The sequence below is a fragment of the Symphodus melops genome (genome assembly GCF_947650265.1).
Source record: "Symphodus melops genome assembly, chromosome: 11".
NCBI classification, from domain to species: Eukaryota; Metazoa; Chordata; class Actinopteri; order Labriformes; family Labridae; genus Symphodus; species Symphodus melops.
The window spans coordinates 19,702,318-19,725,911 of NC_136701.1; the positions used below are offsets into that span (position 1 = coordinate 19,702,318).

At 40.3% G+C, this 23,594-nt stretch overlaps 3 protein-coding genes across 8 annotated transcripts; all 3 read left to right on the forward strand.

The window, feature by feature from the left end:
- Window positions 1-4,369: 4,369 nt before the first annotated feature.
- Window positions 4,370-7,637, forward strand: pimreg (PICALM interacting mitotic regulator). Of its 4 annotated transcripts, XR_013780107.1 has the most exons (6): window positions 4,370-4,691; window positions 4,826-5,133; window positions 5,233-5,328; window positions 5,884-5,922; window positions 6,617-6,672; window positions 7,478-7,637. XR_013780107.1 is itself a non-coding variant. In XM_079355914.1 (5 exons), exons 1-5 carry the CDS (start codon window positions 4,383-4,385, stop codon window positions 7,483-7,485), a joined length of 777 nt encoding a protein of 258 aa, XP_079212040.1. In that variant the 5' UTR covers window positions 4,370-4,382; the 3' UTR covers window positions 7,486-7,637. The 4 variants fall into 4 exon arrangements, 3 of the variants coding, with proteins under 3 accessions (XP_079212040.1, XP_079212041.1, XP_079212039.1); XM_079355914.1 differs by lacking the exon at window positions 5,884-5,922; XM_079355915.1 differs by lacking the exon at window positions 7,478-7,637 and having other exon boundaries at window positions 6,617-6,739.
- A 930-nt stretch (window positions 7,638-8,567) lies between these two features.
- cct8 (chaperonin containing TCP1, subunit 8 (theta)) lies at window positions 8,568-15,438 on the forward strand. 3 transcript variants are annotated; one of them, XM_079356397.1, is made up of 16 exons: window positions 8,568-8,749; window positions 9,452-9,542; window positions 9,676-9,755; window positions 9,865-10,014; window positions 10,179-10,359; window positions 10,471-10,532; window positions 10,635-10,772; window positions 11,492-11,670; window positions 11,877-11,943; window positions 12,030-12,117; window positions 12,204-12,319; window positions 12,599-12,670; window positions 12,816-12,980; window positions 13,184-13,303; window positions 13,965-14,101; window positions 15,150-15,438. In XM_079356397.1, exons 1-15 carry the CDS (start codon window positions 8,690-8,692, stop codon window positions 14,070-14,072), a joined length of 1,677 nt encoding a protein of 558 aa, XP_079212523.1. In that variant the 5' UTR covers window positions 8,568-8,689; the 3' UTR covers window positions 14,073-14,101; window positions 15,150-15,438. The 3 variants fall into 3 exon arrangements, with proteins under 3 accessions (XP_079212523.1, XP_079212524.1, XP_079212525.1); XM_079356398.1 differs by having other exon boundaries at window positions 13,965-14,097; XM_079356399.1 differs by lacking the exon at window positions 13,965-14,101 and having other exon boundaries at window positions 8,569-8,749.
- A 388-nt stretch (window positions 15,439-15,826) lies between these two features.
- Window positions 15,827-23,483, forward strand: rskrb (ribosomal protein S6 kinase related b). The gene is made up of 13 exons (XM_079355078.1): window positions 15,827-16,301; window positions 17,767-18,060; window positions 18,218-18,301; window positions 18,651-18,719; window positions 19,116-19,185; window positions 20,072-20,179; window positions 20,462-20,502; window positions 20,735-20,762; window positions 20,996-21,085; window positions 21,241-21,329; window positions 21,607-21,717; window positions 21,832-21,945; window positions 22,058-23,483. The coding sequence occupies exons 1-13, from the start codon at window positions 16,272-16,274 to the stop codon at window positions 22,292-22,294; spliced, it is 1,365 nt and encodes a 454-aa protein (XP_079211204.1). The 5' UTR covers window positions 15,827-16,271; the 3' UTR covers window positions 22,295-23,483.
- Window positions 23,484-23,594: the final 111 nt, after the last annotated feature.

The following is a 23,594-nucleotide window of genomic DNA, read 5'->3' on the forward strand; positions in this document are numbered from 1 at the left end:
TTAGCACTTTATCAGATATGTACAGTATGTGGACAGACAAAGTCTTATATTTAAAACATTTTGCTTTTTACACCTGAAGCTTTCAATCTGTATTTTAAAGTTTACTTTTTTGTATGTTTTTGTTTCCAAAAACTCAATTAAATGTATAATAAAAGATCTAATTGATTTCAATTGGGATCATCTTTGAGATTATTGTCAGATGCAAGACAGGTTTTAAAAGCATACTAAAACGGTGGCTTACCACAATTTGTTTGACAAGAAGATATCAGAACAAATAAAGACATTCCAGATTAAAAAGAGAGCCTTGTTCATGCCTTGTTTCCATCCCTACAGACTTAAAATTAATAGAACATGAAAGTAAGGCACAAGATATTTCACATGTATGTGTGTATTGCCATCTGCTGGTCACTGCCATAAAAATAACTCTTGATGAGAAACTGAGGTGTGTCACCTTTGGGTTTGTACAACCTGTTGCCAAAAAACTAGAACCCAGGTGAGGTAGGTACACCAAGAGCTATGATGGTAACTACTAAAACAGCTTCTGTTAACTTTACTCTGTAAGTAGCAATAAATGCATTGTTTGGGGTTTAACACTAAGCATAAAAGAACAAGGCTGCGGCTTATTAAATGCATTTTAAATGGTAATTATTATACACAAAAATCATAAATGTATTGCTTCGCTTCTAGTCCGACGATGTGTGTATCCAAACATATAGCAGAAGGGAAAACAGAAAATTAAATACACTTTAATCACTGAGCAAATGTAATTAAACGCCCAACAGTGCAAATGGTGAATATTTATGTATTGATGAACAGTGTTTTTTGGGTCTGACTATTAGAGCTACTTTGTATAACAGCATCACAGACTGGTCCCCTACTTAGTTGTATCGAGACCTATTTCATATTAAATCAATAAAAACAGAACATTACAGACCTCACCAAGATAAGCTTTGTTGCATGTGTTGGATAGTTAAAAAAAAAAAACAAAGCTTCAGTGATCTGAATCATGTCTGCATTAAAGTGTTAACTGTAATAGAAAACAGTGACAATATCTGTTTAAGAAAAAAATAAAAAGCTTGTGACAGGTTTTTAATGTGCTTCACTACAGATAGGAAGTAATTATTCTGCCAAGGTTAAAGGAAGAGAACAAAGTGAACATGACAACATAATTAACCATTTACATCATTACGAGTTGTAAACTAAGAATTCAAGAGCGCCTACAGTTCATTTCACCTGAGTTTAGAAGTGCCTGCTATTTTGTATGCTGGCTCACTGTCACACTGTCATGACTGGGACACAACAGAGCCATTGTTGATGTTAAAATGCAAATTGTGCTTTTCCTGTCTGTCGTTTTTTGTCCTAATCACCAGAGTTCATTATTGTCCTTCTTTCTTTGTTTTTTGTTGTTGTTTTTTGTGTTATTTACAATTTAGTTTGAGGTTTTAAGATATAATATACTTGTGTGGTTAAGGTGAAAAAAAACACAATATATACTTGCAAAAAGCGTCATATTGCATCACATAAAGAAAACTTCCAGGCAAAGAAAAACATATTTTTCTCATCTCAGGGCAAAATGAGGGCTGGATTCATGACCGTTCAACACTACTACCATGTTTCTAATGATACACAGCTTCATGCAAATGGGTGAAGTATCCCTTTTATTAATTAGAAAGCCCTGAGTTAATTAGTTACATTTTTTTAATCAAGTTCCACCTGTAATATTTTTTAACCTTTTTTATGACAGCAATCTGTGCATTTTCTTTTGTCTTTTGGAGTTTTCACTCCTTATTCAATCTGGTGAATAAATCAAAGAACAACTAACAACTTGAATCACTCACTATTGAATGGAGTTTGGCTGACTGTCAAACTATGTATATTAAGCAGGTAGGGAGGACTGTTACAATAGGCTTCACTTAAGCACATCAGTTATAATCATTTATAATAATTCATCGCTCCAAGCTCAGGCTGTCTTTATCTCTTTAAGTCTTAATGTTTATACTGTACCTGTTTAAGAATATTGTTAAAGCCCAGATATATAGATAGTCAGTCAGTCAGTCAGTCCGTCCGTCCGTCCTTTCACCATTTGGCTGTACTCTTTTTAATACAACTAAAACTGCCCAGAAGTAATATTGTCAGTTTGCTTCAGGGTGAGCATCACAATGCATTGCTAACTACAGTTCTTAACTGTTTTAGATCAAAACAGTATTTTAATGTTGAAAATTGACCGTAGATTAAGAGCAATTGCTATCAATGCAACTTTCAAATAAAGCTTGTTTTCTTAGTGCAAATACTGGCGATATCTTTCTAATAGCGTGGTGCAATACCATCACACGCCTACGTCTACGTTATGTCTTGTAGCCAGATAGCTGCAGAATTTAAAAGCAGAAAATAGGTGCAAAATAACATCAAGTGCTTGTCAACTAAAAACTGGCTAATTCTATTGAATTGGATTCATTAAAAAATCTCTTAATTTAGAATTACATAAACATAAATATTGTATTTAATTCAACCAAAATAATCAGATATTATCTTAAACATTTTTGTTTGAAAGTTTCTTAAATAATTGCCACAAAATCAAAGACGCATTTATATTGAATACATTTGATCAGATATATTGAGTTAAATGTACATGACTACATAATCATTTATTAGTGTACCGGGTCATATTGCTGTTGGTTATGTTTAACGTGATGTTTGCGTGCTGCGAGAATAATAAATGGTAATATTACCATAGGAACATTTTAAAATATACAGGCTTCGCTTTTTTTGTTTGTTTATCTGCATAAAATGCATCTTATCGATCCCGACCAGGTTCTGGTCCCGAGTCCCGACCTCCTTGCCGAGACGTTACGTCTTACGTTATTGAAGGGGAGGGGGTGCTTTAAGGGCGTGGTGACGTGTATGCGCGTGCATTCTGCGGTCCACCGCCAAATTCAAACAGTGAAAGAAAGAAATCAGAACAACAGGCAGCCGAAGAAGAGACGGGACGAACCAACACGAACCAACACGAACATTTCCTAACATTTCCAGGTAAGCTGTCGTCGAGGTTGAAGCTTTCATGATGGGGCTGCTTTACTTTTTTTTTTTTTTGTCAAGTTTTTTTTCCTCATAAACTTCATTTAATTTCGTTTGGAGAGAATATAAAGTTAGCTATCGATGCTAAGCGGGCACAGAAGTGCTCTGCTAGGACCCTACAGATACTTATATCTCATCTGTCATGTTTCAGCAGCATCATTAACAAAATCACCATCAAGAGACTTTAAGTGTAATAACAGCACATTAACAAACATTATGTTGAAGAGGTGTGTGTGCATGTAGACCTGCAAAACAGACCCAGAGATCACTGCATGCAACAGACTGATACTTACTGATTTATTTTCTTTCTTAAAGGTTTAAATTTGTATTATCGTTCCCATTTTGACACATGCGTGAAAAGCAGAGCTTTGTGCTGCTCACACACTGCTGTGGTTTGATATCAAATAAGAAAGAGGAAAGTGAGAAATCCTGAGCCAGCAGAAACTTTCATTAACACCATGAACTGCCGCCTATTGTTCAGACGTCTCAGCCTTTATTAAACACCTCTTTTTTTCTTAGCTGAACAGATCATTGTGAAAGTTTTCAGGTTTTAATTTGATGCATTTTTCTTGCGGTTTCTCCTTGTTTGTATTACCTTAAAGAATCATTTTATTTCTTTAATGTATTTCATTAATGTACTGTATACAGAATGATGCGTCTTTGGAAAAAAACAAACTGAGATAATAATTGGCATCTTTGATGAATGTATCCATTTAGGAAAAGTCACAAATAGGGATGTAAAGATTAATCTTGAGGCAGTTAAAAAATCGATTCAAAGGCATCAAGATTCACATTGGTACTCTAAAAAATGAATCGCAGTAGTATCCTGAGCGTCAGCAGCTGTAGAGCAGAGGCGGTCAGTTGCCATGGCAGCTGCGAAGCCAAACCATACTAACAAGTAGTTTTGTAGCCTCGCTCGCCCAAACGAGTGTGAGCCAAAGAGTTTAAGAGGTGCATTGGTGTTTTCATGAAAAAAATGAAAGAATCATTTTCAGTCTCATTTTGTAAAATATATCATGAATCATATCGGAAGTTGAGTGAATTGTTGCATCCCTGGTCAGAAAACGTGAAAAGAAAAACCCACTTTTATTTCAGTTTCATGGATCAACCAGCAGTCCTCTGCTAAAAGATGTAATTATATAATTATGAACAGAAGAGACAGACAGACAAATATATTTGACATTTTTTGACCACTACAATATGAACAGGAAATAGCCGAGCTCTGTTTCTTATATACCTGTGTACAATAAGAAAACGTTCTTTAATGGTTCTCCATCCCTCCTCTCCCTTTTCCCGTCAGCTCAGTCATGTCGTCTTCAGTGATGGATGGCGTTGGTAAAGTGGTGGTGGGAGTCTGGCGAGCACACACAGTCCTGGATGAGTCTGACGGAGCAGAGAGCTCCCCAGAAGCCCCGGATCGTTTCCGCAAGCTGAAGTCCTCGTCTTCACTTAATTCTCTGCGAATGTCTTTGCGCAAAAGGCTCCCGCTACGTTCTGTTCAGGCCAACTCCCTTCCAGAGAATCCGACCTGGGAACCCATTAAAGAGCAACCAAAACCCAACGCAGTCCACAAACTCACTCGCAGTGCCCGAAACTCCATCAGCGGAGTGTATCAGGTACATGGATCTCTGTGTTTTTACTTGGGCAGAAGCTGCATGCCGAGGGATTTTCTGTGTTTATACTTTCACAGCTTGTCAGTACAAGTAAATGTAATATTTCTCATCCTTTGTCCGTTCTACCTCATCTCCAGAGGCTGCAGAGGACCCGGGAGTTCTCACGTGAGGAGTGTTTGGTCGAAACTCCGGGTGGAGCATGTGACGGCGAAGAAGCTGGTCCATCGACTTCTCGTACTCCAAGACGAACACCTGGCCGGGCTGCAACACCTCGACGCACCCCCAGATCCACAGTCACACCTGGACGTACCCCTGGCTCTAGAGGAAGAAGGACTCCTGAGGCTGGCGTACGCGGGGTGAAAACTGCGGGAGGAAGGAGGCAGCTGGTGCGCATGGCGGCTTTACGCAGCCCCTTTGCCTCCCCAAACACACAGAACCAGAGAATGTGAGTTAGAGCTACACTGCTGCATTAATACATGATTCAGTTGTTTATTATTATTTCATGTTTGCTGATTTAAATGTTATGCTTTTCTGTCAATGACAGAAAGTTTGACCAAGATTTGGAGTCTGTGTCCAGTGGACTCAGGAGGCTCAAACATCTGTCCAAAGCCTTTGATAACCTCATTGGCAGAGATGAAAGGTAAGAGTACTTTAATTTAATAATTCTGGAAGTGTAGGTAAAGCATCTGTACTCTGTGTTCATTTGAGGAAGCCTTCTGTCCATTTCCTTTATTTTATAAATGCTCTGCATTGAGGAGAGCTCAGAGGCTCATGACCACCCTCTTCCCCCTCCCACCCCAAGAATCCCAGTCTGAAGCACAGCTTGAGGGGCCCTAGATCTCCATCCCCTCCCCCCTACACGCATTCTTCCCGGGCTCGGTTTGAAACTGGGTCTGTGTTTCTGGTATTCGGATAAGGGGGAGTAAAGGGGAGAGAGGGGAAGGGTGTGGGAATTGGAGCCAGATAAAATGACAAAAATGGGGCTTGCATCACTTCCTGTGTTGACATTCAAAATGTGAAAAAAATTGTGGCCAGCCCTCTGGGGAAGGAGATACACTGCTTTACACAGAGCATTCATGAACGGTGACCTTGTCCGTTATCAGCCCGTGTTACTCGCAGCCAACTGCTTCCCTCACCATGTGGCAGGCTCGCACGTTGGGAATTTAAACATGAGTTTGTTTTCCTCCCACAACAGGCGGTTCAACTATTCTCTAATGGTGGAGTAGGGATGAAGGTAATTCAAAGTGTGAACAAGACGGCTTCTGAACCCCGCTGAGTTCTGGAAACATGTGCTCGCAGTGGAACTCATTGTCTGACATAAATGTGCATGGCAGCTCTTGCCTGGTGTCTGTATTTCAGTGCATGAACTGCTGAAGGAAAGCTGCTCTGTTTGATCTATGGATAACGTGCTCGTCTTCGTCCATACAATCTCTCTTCTGTTCCACTTTTTTACTGCTCTTTGCTTTAAATGTGTAATTGTTTGTTGTTTTTTAAGCTTCTCTTACTTACTGACATTTTCCAAATGTAAAGCCATACATTGACTCTTATACTTCAACGTTGATCTGTTCTTAACATGTCTTAAAATTGTTGGCACATCCAAATGTAGTCAGATTGTGGTAATGTGCATCACAAAAAAAAGAGAGAGAGAGAGAGAGCCAAACAACTTAAAGGACTGTGATGATTAACATCAATGCAGTCTTATTTAAATGACTCTCCTGACTGTGAAGAAAAGGCAGCAGCTGCTTACTCTACATCTTATCTTATAAACCAGTGCAGCACTTGCTTCCACCTTTTTCAGTCAGTTCAGTCTTATTGTGTTTTTGTAGTTTCTCGTACAGTCAATGACCTTTACAGACACTTTTTAAAATTTGAATTCAATCTAACTTTTTCATGCTTGATGCAGTAATAGTTGTCTCCTCTTTCTACAGAACCACTCAGAAGGAGCGTTCTGGAGGAGCAGTGATGAGAAAGTTGGACCCCAACGGTAAACTCTGTCGTTCAAACCTCTCACGCCGGGCATCAAAGCTCTCCGACACAGTGGGAGGTTGGGCCAACACAGCTGTGAACACTATTCGCAAACCCAACTAAAAATGAAAAAGAGAAAAAAAGGACCTTTTGTAGCCATATTATTATTGAGGTATTACTGTTTCATTAAAAAGTAGTGTTTCCATAATACTGGGAGATTGTTACATGTCCGCTTGTTGTCTTTGATATAAACTGTGTTTGATTAGATTTCTGTGTTTACACGTCTCAGGTTAGCTGCTGGTGGATATTTATCCCCACTATGGCTACCAAAGGGATTTCTATATTGTGGTTTATGTACTTTTGTTATAGCTGCTACAACCAAATGTCTTAGTTACTTTGTTATTATTGTCACACTTTATTTTTATATTCACTTTGAATAGAGTCCTTCCTCTTTTTACACAAAGGCCAAAACTATATTTGTAGAACTAACTCTAAACTGACTGACATAGGGGAGATGTTTCCTCTACTTTCCATGTATGCAATAATGTTACTAACATGTTTGATGTATTTTTAAATGTCATTTGATTATGCCAAAATGTAAAGTGTATTTTCTGTGAAACAGGACTGTTTTTATATATACATATAGCTTACTGTAGGCAATATTTGAGAGTTTTTCTACTTCCCTTGCGTCATAGGGCCACACTGTTAATGGTCTGTGGATGATTCATGGACCATTGCTGTGAACATAAATCATTTAGTAATGTGATGGAGAAGATGTAATGACTCATTTCATGTTGATGATGTTATAAAACTATATCCGGCAGGTTATTAGTGAAGTGATCAACAGCCTCAGATGACGTGAAACACCTCTCTCTGCATTTCAACACATTGGTATCCCCTTCCTGCAGAAATGGGAGAAAGGATCATTGAGCCTGACATGTAGAAAAAGCGCAATAAAACCTGAAAGCTTTGGGGGGAAAAAAAGATTGATGTTGTCTCCTTTATTATTATTTTTACTTTTATGGCAAGTAAAAATGTACAGACCTTTTATTATAGTAAAGCAATTCACTCTTACTTTGTTTTTTTGTAAGTACGGTAATATTTGTTATATATACCCATTACCCATATTTTTTGTCAAAAAATCAAGATCAATCAAGCTCCTTAACACAAAATCTTATGTTTTTACCAAAGCCATGCTCTCCAGAGTCCAACAAATAACATTTGATTTTTGATTTGGAAACGTGACTGTGTGAGTTCAAGTCTCTGATCTGCTTTTTCCGTTTATTTTGCCTGATTATGACAGTGTCCATCTTTTACTTATTTGATACAATTTACAACAATCCTTGGCTTAGATCTTTTTTCTTAATTTCGAAAAACATCCATATTTGAAATAATATTGTCAATAAAATAGTTTAGAAAATGTGAATTATTTATCAATATTGGGGTTGTTCTCACGTCAATTCACTGATGAGTAGTGACTTACCTATCTTGTAAAACGTGTATTTAATAAAAACACGTAATATTGTAAAACAAAGTGTTATAAATAAAGCCACAAAACTGTGTGAATGATCTTAATGAAATTAAATAGTTCTTACTTTTGAATTATTATTTTAAGTTATTTTTTTATTTTGTCATCCCTTTCCTACGCGACATAAGACTCAACAGACAACAAAAATATATATATTTAATTATTCAAAAAGACAAATCTGCAACACATCTCATCTATTTACTGTCGGGCGTGGTAGAGGGAGACTATTCTTTTAAAAAAGGGTTCGTCATGAAATATGTTCAACTATCAAGTTATAATGTTTTATCACTACTGTTTTATTATCTGACATGTCAAGTGTTGGAGTGTCTGTCATCGTTCTCTGAATGGTGAGTGTAAAACTCGCTCTGTTTGTCCTTCGTCGGTACCCGTCGCAGCCCCACGCCTCGCTGAAAACGCTCCTCCTCCGTCTCTCCGGCTTTGTACCCAGAGCTGAAACCACGCTTCGGCTACCTTTCTTCAAGATACCGGGGCTGCTAAACATCGAAAAATGGCTCTTCATGTCCCAAAAGCACCGGGCTTTGCCCAAATGTTGAAGGATGGAGCAAAGGTGAGGTTAATAAATCTGCTTGGACCAATTTAGCTTCTTGAGAGTGTTTTCTATTAATCCAGTGCGCTAACTAGCTTTAGCCGCTGAGTTAGCACAGTCATGTGGGAGAGTTCTAGAAGGAAGCCAGGCCGCTTGGAGATGCCGGAGGCTGATGTGATGGACAAAACATAGGTTTCTCCATCCTCTCAGTGTCTCCTGAAAGACGTGAAAACACTGCAGGTGTTATCTGTTGTCATTCAGTGCTGAGCTTTGAATGTCATCTCTGATCTGTCTAAATAATCAGAGATGTTGATGCTTCCTGTTTTGGGTGACTTACATATTTCCTATACTCATCTATATTCAATCTTATGGTGGCACTGGGCTTGTTTTTCGACACAATGTTTGAAGTTGGTGTAACTGATGCATCCTTCAAGGACGTTTCAGATGTGCTTGGCTGACATAATACATCTTAAATTTACACTCTGCACTTTAACTTATTATACTAATTTTATATTCTTTGAATTTTATTTGAATTATTTTTGCATGAACATATTTTAAGTTTCAATAAGTTCAGTGATTTCTAAATGTACTATTGTAATGTTTCTGTCATGATGCTTTGTAATGTCTTGTGTGGAGCACTTGTTGTTGAAATTTGCTATAGAAATAAGCTTGCCATGCTTTAAATGATTAGCCAATCATTGCATATTATGTTGTCTGACGCAGCACTATTCAGGACTTGAAGAAGCAGTCTTTCGTAACATCAAAGCCTGCAAGGAGCTCTCTCAGACAACACGCACTGCATACGGGCCAAACGGTAAGCACTATCCCTCTCATGAAATGTGCATTTGTGTTTGCTATTATTTTTCTTATTTGAGCAGCTACGACTTACGTGAAACAATAAAAAACAAAGTGAAGGAGGGTTTAACAATGACTTTGCTTTCTTGCAGGTATGAACAAAATGGTCATCAACCACCTGGAGAAGCTGTTTGTCACCAATGATGCTGCAACGATTCTCCGAGAGCTCGAGGTGAGGGAACCTTACATTACTCTGCAATGCACTGCATTTAAAAATAAAACATGTCAAGCAGGAGATTTTGATGTATTTCTATTTACATGTCTGTTTTGTTTCTTTACAGGTTCAGCACCCAGCAGCCAAAATGATTGTAATGGCATCACATATGCAAGAGCAGGAGGTTGGAGACGGCACAAACTTTGTGTTGGTGTTTGCAGGAGCTCTGCTGGAGTTGGCTGAAGAGCTGCTCAGGATGGGCTTGTCTGTGTCCGAGGTACACCCAACTACTTACTTACTATCATGGTTGCTTAAAAGGCTTTGTGTTCCTGTTTCAGAAACGTTTAAATGCTTTTAAAATGTTAATCCTTTGGGATTTTGTGCAACACAACGGAATGAATCGCTGCCTTTGCTCAGTGTGCCTTCTCCTGTTTGAAATAGGTGATTGAAGGCTACGAGAAAGCCTGTAAAAAGACCCTGGAGATCCTGCCAGACTGCGTTTGTTCCTCAGCTAAAGACCTCCACGATGTCAACGAGGTAACGTCTCTCATCCGCACAGCAGTCATCAGTAAACAATATGGAAATGAAGACTTCCTCTCCAAACTCATCGCAGAGGCCTGTGGTGAGTCCGTATTATTTGAACGAAACCAAAGTTGTGTCCAGGACAGTAACTGGTGACGGCATTCATTTTGTTTTTCTCTGACTTTCTCTCCTTAACTTGCTTGTGCTGCAGTATCAATCTTCCCAGAGTCCGGCAATTTCAATGTTGACAACGTCCGAGTATGCAAGATTCTTGTAAGTTGTTTGATTCACGGATCCATTAAGGTATTTTCTCTGTTGTGTTTTTTGCTCATTAAATTAATGTCTGGTGTTTCTTCTTCTTTTTTTTTTTTTAAGGGTTGTGGAGTGACATCATCCTCCATGCTTCACGGCATGGTGTTTAAAAAAGAAGCAGAGGGAGACGTCACATCAGTTAAAGACGCCAAAATCGGCATCTTCTCCTGCCCCTTTGACGCCATGGTGACAGAAACCAAGGTAACGATGCTTAAAGAATCTGACCGAACACTGAGACAGGGAGCAAATGAAGGGAGACGAGTGACGAGGAAGAGTCCAGGGAGGTTGTAGTTTATGGAGAACACGTGGAGCTTTAAGGAGCTTTTTTTTTTTAATTTATTTTTTGAGGGGAGGAGTCTGAAGGGAGCAGGTATTAATGGGGGGGTTATTATGATGCTGATGCAGAGCCTGGCATGTGGTATAGACAGCAGGTCAGCGTTTAAGGCCTGTAGGTTTGGAGACGTGGAGTGTGAGTGTAGAAGGTCAGAGAGGCAGGAGGAGTATTTTGTATTTGATTCAGGATCTAATTGGGAGCCGGTGGATGAGAGTCGGGGTGATGTGGAGCAGATGAGCAATCTGGCAGGAGAGTTTGGGACACTTTCGAGGTTGTCAAGTGATTTGCCGTTTACCCCAGATATGGGCTACACATCTTTTCAGGAATCAGATCGATTTTATTATTGAATTTGTTTTACGTCCCGTTTTTTCCTCCATCATTAAGTTTTCTCAAAGCAGACATTTTAATTTATATATTGCCATTATTATCTATCATCTGCCATCATTGTTTTTCTTGCTATTAAAGATTTATTAATTTTTTTAATGTTTGCTGAGGAAAATGCCTATGGTCATGATTTGGCGTGGAAGCTCTCGGCTGGATGAAGCCGAGCTGAAACGATGTAAACAAAGTCTTCCCCACCTCACAGGGCACAGTGCTGATAAACAACGCACAGGAGCTGATGCACTTCAGTAAGGGAGAGGAGGACATGATGGAGGCTCAGGTGAAGGCCATCAAGGAGGCTGGTGTCAACGTGGTGGTCACCGGGGGGAAAGTTGCTGACATGGCGCTGCACTATGCCAACAAGTACCAGCTCATGGTGGTCCGGTAAGAGTGATGTGACCCCCCTGATAATCCAGGCACAATTCTTCAGAAAATAAAACCTGTTATGAAAACGTCCTCGACTTAAAGCCGTGGTTTGGACAAGTGTTTGTGGCGGAGGAGAAATAAATCACTTGTTTATTAAACTACAGTTGTAAGCGTTAAAAGTGAGAGGTTTAAGTTTCTAAAAACTCCCTCCCTTTCCCCATCAGGCTCAACTCAAAGTGGGACCTCAGGAGGTTATGTAAGACAGTGGGTGCTGTCGCTCTGCCCAGGATGGTGAGTGTTTCCTTCCTCTCTGACTTTTGAACCAGTATAAACGGTTTTTAGAAGTCACCTATGGTTGTGTTTTCCCGCCTTCTCAGACGGCTCCAACTCCAGATGAGATCGGTCACTGTGACAACGTTTACCTGTCCGAGGTCGGAGACACTCAGGTGGTGGTCTTCAAACACGGTAAATCACAGTCCCCTTTGTTCCCACGTTCTGCTTTTTTTGAACCAAAACGTTGAGTTGATAATTTGATTGAATGTTTTCAACAGTGAAAGAGGACGGCGCCATCTCGACGGTCGTGATCCGAGGCTCCACAGACAACCTGATGGACGACATCGAAAGGGCTGTGGACGATGGAGTCAACACCTTCAAGGTTCTGGTCAGGGTAAGTCATCACACTTTCACCACTGTGGGATTCTTTGAAAAACTTTGAGGAAACCGTACATAAAAGAAATGACACAATAAAGACCCATTCTCACAGAAAAGTTAGATACGGTGCCTAAACAAGCATCTCCTCCTTCAAAATACAAGTTCATGTGAAGCCATACACGTGTTAAAAAGCTGGGGTTGGGAATGCCAGAGCTTTATTAGCTCTCCAGAGTCTTAATGTTAAGGTCATTGCCTGCACCATGACTACAGTGTTTCTGTCCAATACCTTCTGCAGGACAAACGCCTGGTACCTGGAGCAGGAGCCACTGAGATTGAGCTGGCTAAACAGATCACCTCATATGGAGAGGTATGAAGCTTTGACTAGCAGATCAACAAACCCCTCCTGCTCTCGGTTGTGATCTTTGTTCATTTCCCTTCATCACCGGCTTAAAAAACGTAGTTTTAAAGAGTCCCCTTTTGTTCTCTCTCTCTCTCTCTCTCTCTCTCTGTAGTCCTGCCCTGGTCTGGAGCAGTACGCCATTAAGAAGTTTGCTGAGGCCTTCGAGGCTTTGCCCCGCGCGCTGGCTGAGAACTCTGGAGTGAAGGGGAGCGAACTCCTCTCTAAACTTTACTCTGCACACCATGAGGGAAACAAAAATATGGGCTTCGACATCGAGGTGTGCACTTACAAATAATGTTATGTTGTTTGAAGAATCAAGATTTTTATCAAGAAAGGGCAATTATTGTAAACAAACAAAGACCTGCGTTTTCAGAAGTGAATGCGCGAGGCTGATGCGTTTAGTTTAATTTACCTTTGAATGTGACGAGCTCTGTATTTGTGTGTGTGACTCTGATGGCATCGATGTGTTGCTGTCTACAGGCGGAAGGCCCTGCCGTGAAGGACATGCTTGAAGCTGGTGTCGTGGAGCCATACTTGGTCAAACACTGGGGCATCAAACTGGCGACCAACGCTGCCATCACAGTGCTGAGGGTGGACCAGGTGCGTGTTCACCAAAACGAAATGACTCGCAAAGATGATCGAAATGAGACAAATATGCCGTTAATTTATGTTTAAGTCCATAAAGGATGAAACCGTGTTCAAAATGAGAAACACAAGTTCTAAACAGCTGATTAATGACTGTTTTCACACAAACAGTCATTAATCAGCTCTATTTTATTTTTATGTGACTATTTTTGGCCACACATACTGTATCTACTTGGTTTTGGTCTTTCTTCTCGTTGAGTAGAAAGAAAAAAAGATTTGGTTGATCTCCGTGGCACACAGGAATAACCAACAGTACCTCCACGTTAATAGAATCGACCCTTTTAACTTTTTTTCCCCAGCTTTTGGTTGGAATTGTTGAAACATGACAATTAGTTATTTTTCTGATTTTTATGGAGTTTTAAGAGCAGCATTTAGCTTAGTTGGTTTTTTGACATTGTCGCAGAATAGTTGGATTTAATATTGAAGTGTTTATTTACCTTAGGGCTTCTTAAGCATCAGACACTTTTTCAGGCTGACTCTTTTTTGATTAGGTTCATATCTGATGTAGAGATAATGTTCTTAATCCAGCTGGTGACGTGTTACTGTGCGCCTTATGTGAATGTCTACTTCCCAGGTAGTTAATGTTAGTGTGTGTGTATACACGTGTGCGATGCAGATCATCATGGCTAAGGCTGCAGGGGGACCCAGGGCTCCTAAGCAGAGAGGCCACTGGGACAAGGACGAGTGGGATGAGGAGCCTGATAAGTTTGACTCTCACCACTAGAGGGCGCGCACACACACACCCTCTTGTCAGTAGGTCCTGGAATGAGTGTGTGGTTTTAACTCACTTTGAACTGAAGCGCTCACAAGGCTGACTTTTTTTGCCTGTCACTACTAACACAGGGTGTGACACAAAACTCACTGCAGGTAAATGCTGTCCATGTGTTCACATGTTACAAGGTGTGTCACTGGCGGCGAATAAACCACGTCAAAGTTTTAACTTGCACAAAACACTAGAGGTTTGGTTTGATGGCATGCTGCATGCACTAATGAACTCTTCATTGCAGTGGACGTATAAAGGCACGGGCATGAACTGTTCATAAATTTAAAATGTGTACTGTGCATTACATTAAATGCAGGTCTCCACAGGCTAAGTGGTTCTGTTACCTGAAGGTAAAATTAAAAACAAAAAGTCGTCTTTGTCAGAAAGAATCCTGTCCATATCTTCATTTAACAGTGGATGGATATTTCGTACGCCACTTTAAAGAAAATCCAGACTTAGATCATTAATCAGTTTTCTTGACTCACTGCAGGGCTGTAAAGCTCGTCTGAATACAATACAGAACTTACTAATGCTCCTTTTTCATTCTTGAAGTAACTTTATGAATAAATATCTAAAGGAACACAATCAAAATAGATGTTGGTGAATGTAGAGTTTCAAACTATCAGGGTTGACACTAATCTTTCTGTGGACCATTTTATGAAGGTACAAACTCAGTGTTTTTTTGTTTTTTTAAATCTTTGTAGCGTATACACTTTATTCTTGCAGCATACATTTATCAGCATAAAAATCTCCTGTTGTCCAGCTTTGTATCTTTAGGGATCTACGGAGCCTTTTATATTCTTAAAATATTTGGACATTAGAAGCTTTTAAAGCAATTCTCAAATCCCATGCTCATTCTTTAAGGCTCATTTAATTTTTATTTTATTTTATTTTTTTCTTTGTTAACTGATATCAACAGGAATATTGTAGAGCCTGACAGCCACCCTGCCAAAGAGCCCACAGCCTGCTGCGTGGGATCCTGGTGCAAATTACTTCCAGCCTGAAAAAATCTGATGATTTTCATCTTTTTCCTTTCAGATCATCATGGCAAAACCAGCAGGGGGACCCAAACCTCCCCAGGGCAGGAAGGACTTTGATGAGGATGACTGAACCTGATGTAGTCCAGCTGATGCTCCTGTTATCCCTGAACGCTCCCAAACGGATCCATCAAATCCTTTTCTACTTGTTTATTTAAAGCTCAACAGTTCGGTTTATTTTGTAGAACTCACCACACATTGGTTTGAAAAAAATGTTACGTGAACGTCAAACTGTATGGATGGCACTGCTTTTTCTTTTAAGTCCCAAATAAAAGGCACTTGCGCTGTCATGTTGTGGTTCATATTTTTTGTTCATTGTTTATCCATGTCTTAACTAAAGTGATTGCTTGATGGGCATATATTTTTATTTGTGTTGTTTTGCAGGGTTTTTGTCATTTAAATCGTGAAAGATGTAGTCTGTTAAAGCTATGACCCCATGCTGGTCGACTACATCCCTGCACCCAGCTCTTGCAGCTCTGAAATCAGTACCCTGCTGGGCTCCCTGCCCCAGCTACTATTAAACCTTTGATGCTGCCCTGCAGGTTTGCTCTCAACATCATGTTGAAGCTGCAGAAATTATGCATGCACTGGTTTATTTTTAGAACGGAATAATCGATGTTGGTGGAGATGTCGATTGGAGGTCTAATGCCCCTCCAAAAAAAAAAAAAAAGGAGTGATTGATGAAAGGCTGCATGTGTTCAATGAAAAGAAACAAAAAAATCCAATCATATGGCAAATGCTAAAAAAATAATAAAAAGAAACGGGAAAGGACGACAGATCTGTAGAATGAATGTGTGCGGTTCTGAGTACGGAAAGCAGCAGGGGGAGCTGAACTCCACAAGGTTGCTGTCTCATTGGATGGCAAAGCTGTGGGCGGATTTGCGCTGACGTTGCCCATACTCGGGATTAACTTGTTTTTTTTTTATGTCGCCATATCTATCACATTTCTGTAACGCAGCGTTAGATCCGCTGCATGCTGTGTGAAGGCTGCAGGAGTGTCACCTCTCTTCTTCAAATCTGAAATCAGTGTGAGTCTTGTGCAAGTGTGGACGGGCTCCCCGCGAGGCGCCTGGATGAGGCTGATGTCGCACCGTGGTTGCAGAACTGATGTCCCGTCGCACTGATGGGGGCCGACGGCAGTAAAACCAGGAAGGTGAGTTCAGTGACATACCTGGTCGCTACAGTGTGACGTGCGAGAAGGGGTTCCCTGTTTCCATAGCAATGAGAAAACGTCGGTTCTAGAAATCACGAGGCAGCGACGGTGTTAAAGAGCTTTTGTTTAGTTTCTGCTGCCGCTTATTGAGCTGTAGCAGGGTCCATTTATAGTTACATTTAATATATTGGTATGTATTAATTTTTCATTCAACACTACCCGTAAAGATTCTATCTCTTGAATAAACTATAATCTTTATGACTTTACTTTGAAGGAGAAGTCAACAACGCTTCCGGTATTGACATCCAAAAATCAATAAAGGGGGCGGGGTGAGAGGCACATGTCCTGATTAAATCCTAAATTCGACCAGGCTCTTATCAGATCTGGAGCAAATGTAACATTGGTGTCAAGTGATGCTGCAGAGTGTCTCTGTGCTTCTTCATTTGGCTTGTATGATCACATCCTCCTTCCTGCATGGCTGATTACACACATCTTGCACCACAGAACATCAGATATGCAGCCCAGAGGGAGAAGGGCTGTGTGACCCAGTGACTGTAGATTACGTGTAGACCAAGTATTGTCTTTTTCTTCTTCTCAAATGAGAGCAAGAATGTTGGCTGCTGGTTACAAGGTATCATAGACTGTAGATAGGAAAGTACACATGTCAACAAGAGTTTATAGTACTAGGATTAATTAAGTAACCAGATTTCTGGTTTAGGCAATACTGCTCATTTTGCAAATGCAATTGGCAAACATACAGAGGAACATCTTTTGGAAGAGGAAGAGGTCTTTCTTGCTCCAGTTTAATCAATATTATATTTTGCAACCCCTGGTAGCTCCGACAAGCAAATTAAGTTATTAAATGTAATAGAAATAGACATAGATGATGATAGAAAATAATTACTTTAGTACGTTCAATAACAGAACATGTCCAGTTTCTGAATTGGGGCCACAAACACATACTTTTACCAAACAACACAGAATTACGTGCAAAATGAATGAATAATAAGATACATTTACACGTTTAAAGATACTTGCACTGTCCTTTATGGCTCATACTAGCACCGTGAGTCATGTGCTACTGAGCTATGAACTCCTTAAAAGGTTAAGTAACAGAAGAACATTTATCTTGAGTAAGACAGGTCTGCCAAGATACAGTAAGTGCAGATACTTGTGTGAGATAGACCTGGATTACAGTTTGTCAATCTGATGGTACACTGGCAAGGTCTTTTAAAGCTCCCAGACTTTAAGTATAGTGGAGTAAACATAATACTGTATTTCTCTATATGCATATGTTGCTTTGCATGGCTGATTATATCAGTACATGTAAAGTAAGACTTTAGCTTATGCCATGAATGGTTTTAGACTTCAAATATATCCCATTAGATTCTTTCTCCACAAACCATATGCTAACTTGTGCTGTAACGGTCTATTGAGGCACACTGTCCCTCTGTCCTTTCTTTAGAGGCCTGCTGGAGGAGAGCAGGCAGATGAGGACTTCTCATCTGGATGGCGTGGCTTCCTGTCCAGCATGGGTCTGTCCATCCCAGCAGGTCTCTGTCGCCTGGCCCCTCCCGCCTTGCGTCTGGGTCAGCGCCGGATGCTCCAAGGAAAACCCCCTGAGATCCCAGAGCACGTCCTGAGGTTGGCTGGGGTCGGCCCAGACAAACTTAGAGCGGAGTGGAGCCTGCCAGGGTTCATCACCATGTTTCTGCCTGAATTCCCCCACAGAACTTTGCCTGGGCATGAGCACTTTCAGGTAGAGCTCAACATTTGTATAAGCACTCAACAAATAACCAGTTGTGTTTTGCATTTACACCTGGCTGATCCAATGTTTTTTGCTTGATTATCTCCTCTCTGTCCTAAATCTCTCTTAATCTCTGTTGCTCTTTCTCCTTTTTAAAAATCTTTAACAGGTGCTCAGTTACATCGCCAGAGGTTCATTTGGACCCATTCTGAAGGTGAAGGACAAAGCCAAAGAGAGAACATATGCAGTCAAAGTAAGACCTCTGCTTGTTTCTTGCATTTTAATTGTGCATTTATACTTTGTTCTGCTGAAGTGATTCCTGCCTGTTAATCCATGACAGCGTGTCAGGGGGTTGTTTAAAACAGCCTCTGCTTAAAGTGATTTTTTCAGGCCTGTAAATATTAGAATAGAAGTAATACTAATTATATGCTGGCAACACATTTGTAAAGAATGTGTTTTTGCAGTGAGGGGCTTTTTAAAGCTCACAATTACAAGTCATTTTAACTTTAGTTATTTAAAAAAACTTGTTGTGAAACGATAATGGGGAAATACATGTTTCATGGTGTTTTCTCATTAAACCTCATGATTTTGTCTGCTCACAGGTTATACCTAAATCAGAGATTCTAAGACTCGGAGTGTTGGAGCAGTCAAAAGAGGAGGTTATTGTCCAGGTGGGTATTATGAAGGTTATGTGTTATTATACACGTCAGATTTAGAAAGTGTAAAAAAGCTGATGAAAGTTACAGTAATCATATAACAGAGTAAGTCAGGTAAGACTGGTGCTTTTGTTAGAAATGGATTCAGACCTCTTCTGATATGTTCTGTGAACACACTGTCATTGGGGAGGAGGTGAGACACCTTTGACTTAAAACTTGTGCTCCTCTGAAGTCACATTTTTAACCAATGTTTAAGTCACAGCTTGAGGCTTTATATTTCACGAACAAGACCTGAAGCTACTGAAGTTCTGAGCGAACTGAGATATCAGAAAACCAGTTTGGAGAAAGCAGATGGGCTTCTCTTTGATCAAGTGAGATTTTTTTAGGCTGATGTTGGACCTTTGCCCACAGCGTCAGATTCGCCATCCATTTGTCCATGACCTCCAGGACTGTTGGCAGACTCAACGCCATCTCTACATTAGTGAGTCTATCAGAGGCCAGTGACCCAATCCAACCCAGATCCGCAACCTAAAAACCCCTCACCTTCACTCCACCTTCTCTCACCTCAACATCAGTAGTCTCTACCCACAATCCCCAACCCCACACCAAGAACTTGATCAACTAAAGACAAAGCACCAACCTCATTATGCCACTTCCTGTGTCTGTATCTGTGTTGCCCTTTTTCCTCTCCTCCAGAGCAGTTACCCTTTATTTCCAAATCAACCACTGACTCAGAAAGTGTGACCCAGTTTGTTTCCCTCCCCACCGCCTGTGAAAGGAGAGCATGTTTAGCCTGGGGACCAGATGTTAAATGCTTCTGCAGCTAACAACAAGAGCACACGTGTCACATTCAAAAGAGACATTCGTGCTTGCTTTGACAGTGAATCATCACGGAATCGTAAGAGACAGAAATGTAGATATGGAGCGCAGTTGAAGGGGGGAAAAAAAGACAGTGGCTCTCTGAGTCTTTAATCTGTGGAAGATCATTGTTATCAGTGGGTCAAAACTGTTCACTTTCCTGTTCCTCTGTTTTATTGCGACTCAGTCAACCAGCCAACATTTTACATCTTCTTCTTCTTTTGTTGCGTATAGCAACAACAATAATCTCTTATTCCGGACACAAGCTCCTGTTCACCTGTTCACCTGTATCCTCTTGTATTTTGTCAAACCTGTGTGTCTGACAGACGGGTAAAAAAACCCGCTGTTGTTGCTTTTAAGAGGACGTTAGTTTTACACTCTCCTTTCTTCCAGGTTCCATCCTTCTCCCTGTAATACTTTCACCAGTGTGTGAGCCACGTCCCCCTGATGTTCACTGTCCCCCCTCACATAACATGACGGAGACATGATTTAATGTTGTCTCTTTTTAGTGTGTGACTACTGCAGCACAGGTGACCTGTACACCTACTGGCAGATGATTGGCCAGTTTACAGAGGACGCGGTACGAGTGTTTGCAGCAGAGCTGGGCTGTGCGCTTGGTATGTACACAACATGATGCTAGAGTATTGTTGACATATTGTTAACCTTCTCTTTTGTTATTTATTTGCTCAATTATCAAAGTTATTTATAGGGAAGTCTACCATTTTTAATAGTATTTAATTGCAAGTAGTTATAAAAAAAAATGGTTTGAATGAGATGAGCTCTCAGAGGATCTCTTACAGTAACAAAGTGATTGGTTAATATGCTAGCAGGCTGTAAGAGATGTGGATTTGAGACATTTCAGTTCTTCAGTGGAAGTTTTTTTTTCCTTTTGTTCTCAGGCTTTCTGCACGACTTTGGGATCATCCACAGAGATGTGAAGGTGAGAGAAGGAACTTTATTCAAAGAACCTTGAACATGATTTAACATTTCTTTTTTTAATTTGTCTGTCAGCAAACATCATGTTTTTGACTCAGTCCACTGACCCAGTCTTGTGATTAACCAATTACACAATTAAACATTTTGTCTTTTTGATTTATATTCAGTGAAGTACAAGTCAACTTAAATGTATTCATCATTCTTAAGTCAAAGAGTTTGGTACTTTTTGTTTGTAGATGGAGAACATCCTTCTGACAGACAATGGTAAGTTCAACCTTGTCCCCAGCAGAGAGCAGCACAGCTTTGGTATGTTGACACACACAGAACCTTCCAGATGAGGTTGCCTTTGAATGAAATGAGTTTTGCGAATATGACCAGGTTATGGAGGGGATCATTTTGATGTTTACTACATTTTTAACTGCTACAGTAGGATGGATTTGAGTGAAATAATTCATGTGACGTGCACATAGTGATGAAAGGAAAATGGTTTGTTTCAGGACACCTCCGCTTAGCTGACTTTGGTTTGTCCCGTCGACTGGAGAGAGGAGGAAGAGCTTTCACCATATGTGGAACCATCCAATACATGGGTGAGAAGTACTAAAACACATAATCAGATTTTTAGCTTATCATACCAGAGCCACTCCTTTACAATACTGGATGTATAATCACCCAAATATAGAGATGTTTGAGACTCAATATTTAGTACATCCGTTGCTAAGAGTCTGCTCGGCCTGCTTTGCAGCTCCAGAGGTGCTGAGTGGTGGGCCCTACAACCATGCAGCTGATTGGTGGTCATTGGGAATTCTCCTTTTCTCATTGGTGACTGGGAAGGTGAGCTCTTGTTGCCAGTATAGGCTCAGTGTGTCTGGCGTGATAAAAATACAATCATTCTTTTTGTGACGTAGCTGGGCTTGAATTTTGCTGTCGTGAACATTTAAATGGTTTAAATGGTTCTTTAATTAGAAGATTTGTTTAAGTTAACAGATCCAGTTTTACTCATTTAAAAAAACTGACACTTTTTTTCACTGAATCCTGTCTGTATTCATGTTTATTGTAAGATCATCTGAAGTTACTACATTTAACATCCTGTGCTCCAAACTGTCTTCAGTTCCCTGTGTCTCCAGAATCAGACCACTGCAGCATGCTGAGAAAAGTGAGGGGTTTTCCTTATGAGATGCCCCTCAGCTTCAGCCCTCCATTAGCCTTGCTTATAACCGAGGTAATGACACAAAGTATAATCATATTTATGCAAAACTTTCAAACCATCACTGACTACATGCTGTAGTCTACTAACTGTCTAGTATCATAATGACATAGACATATTTCTGTCAAGCTTTTGTGTAAGACTCCTGCTCGTCGCCTGAGAACCCTTGAGCGTTTCAAACGGCAAACCTTCTTCCATGGAACAACTTTTGACCTCGCCCTGCTGCAGCGCCAGCCTGTGGAGGTAACACAAGAGAAATATCAAGATGTCGTCAGTTTCAAACATGAATCCGTTTGTTGTTCATGTCAGTTGTTCGAAATGCAAAGCAAGGTGATACTTCCTTGTCACTCTGCAGGTTATTCTGGAGCTGAGAGAGCGACCAGACCGAGCGGCCAAGGCTCGTAGAGGCCTTACTTTGTCTCTGCAGCCTCTCAAGGGCTTCGATTATGACCTGTTTCTCAGCCCCCCTGCCACGCCGGACACACAGCTGGATGCCAGCACACACATTAGCACAGCTGCACCGTTCCCCGGCCCTGCACTCAGACTGCAGCCCCCACAGGGAAAAGGCCCGCGTAGGGAAGTATTTGTTTGAAAGACTTTTGAGTTTACAAGATCATTTTTAATACACTGTTTGTAAAGGTTTGTTTTCTGCACACATATTGGTCCTTTAACACAGGTGTGGTGAGCCTTCTCAAATGTCTTATGATTTATACAAAAATGGAGTTTAGAAGTAGTTTATTCACATAAAAAAAACACATCTTCTCCACTTGTGTTAGTGGTGTTTTAGGTTTTGTACTGGGCACTCATTTTTATCTCTTTTTGGAATCATTTGCCTTTCTCCAGTGAGCACCTTTTCCAGCCTGCTGTATTTATATAACAGTTTTGCAAGAAAGATTGCACTATTGTCCCTTAACTTCAGTTTTCCAGACTGGTCATGGTTGCCCTGATAATACATTACTGCTATCTGATTCACCACACATCATAGAGCCATGCTGATTAAATACAGTGCACTGATTTTTTTTCACAAGTTATATATGGTTTAGGGAGAAATAAACAAAACCTCTTTAACAAAATGAGGGTTTTTGTGGGACTCTGCCTTTATTGCAACATTCCATGTTTCAGAAATTGTTTGGGAATAAGTATAAATGAGACATTTTTGCTTCCTTTTTATTGGTATTTCTGCTTTTATTTCCTATTTTTATTACATTTTATAACCAAAACTTGACCTTTACTGAATACAATGTGTTGCTGGACCAACAATTTCTGCTTCTGTGTTGCATACAAAAAGCATAATAACGTCGGATTACAATGTGTATGCCTTCAACATCTGCCCTAGTCTGAATCGTTTGTTAACAGAGACTCAGGGAAGAACCAGCGTGTTTTCCAGGTCAGCCTTGATTGCTGTCTCTGAACTTATCACTGTGAGGGTTAAATAAGCAACATTATTGTTACCCTCAGTTAAAAGTTGATAGACACAGGGCTCTTTTTCTATTGTCCAAGGCTGGCGAAACCCTAGCCAGTAATGACACCCTCATGCACTTACCTGATCATCACCTTACAGTGTGTTATGATTTTGTGAAGTACGCCCCGATGTGTACCCTGAATGCCTCACGCCATCCTGAGCTTGCTTCTTTTTTTTTGTCACAAAAAATGCTTCTTTATAAATTCCTCTTTATAAAGTTTATATGAATCTTTTGAATGCTATTTGTTGTTATGTGTTATGTTACAATGTATTTTTGTAATTCCGTTGTAGCACAGATGGATTATTAAACTATAAATGTACAGCGATCTGATTGGTTGTTTTGTCTCTGTGTCGGAGAAAGAGTGACAGACAGTATGGGTTTGTGAAACATTCTTTATCAGTTACACCACAGTGTTTCTACAAAAACTAA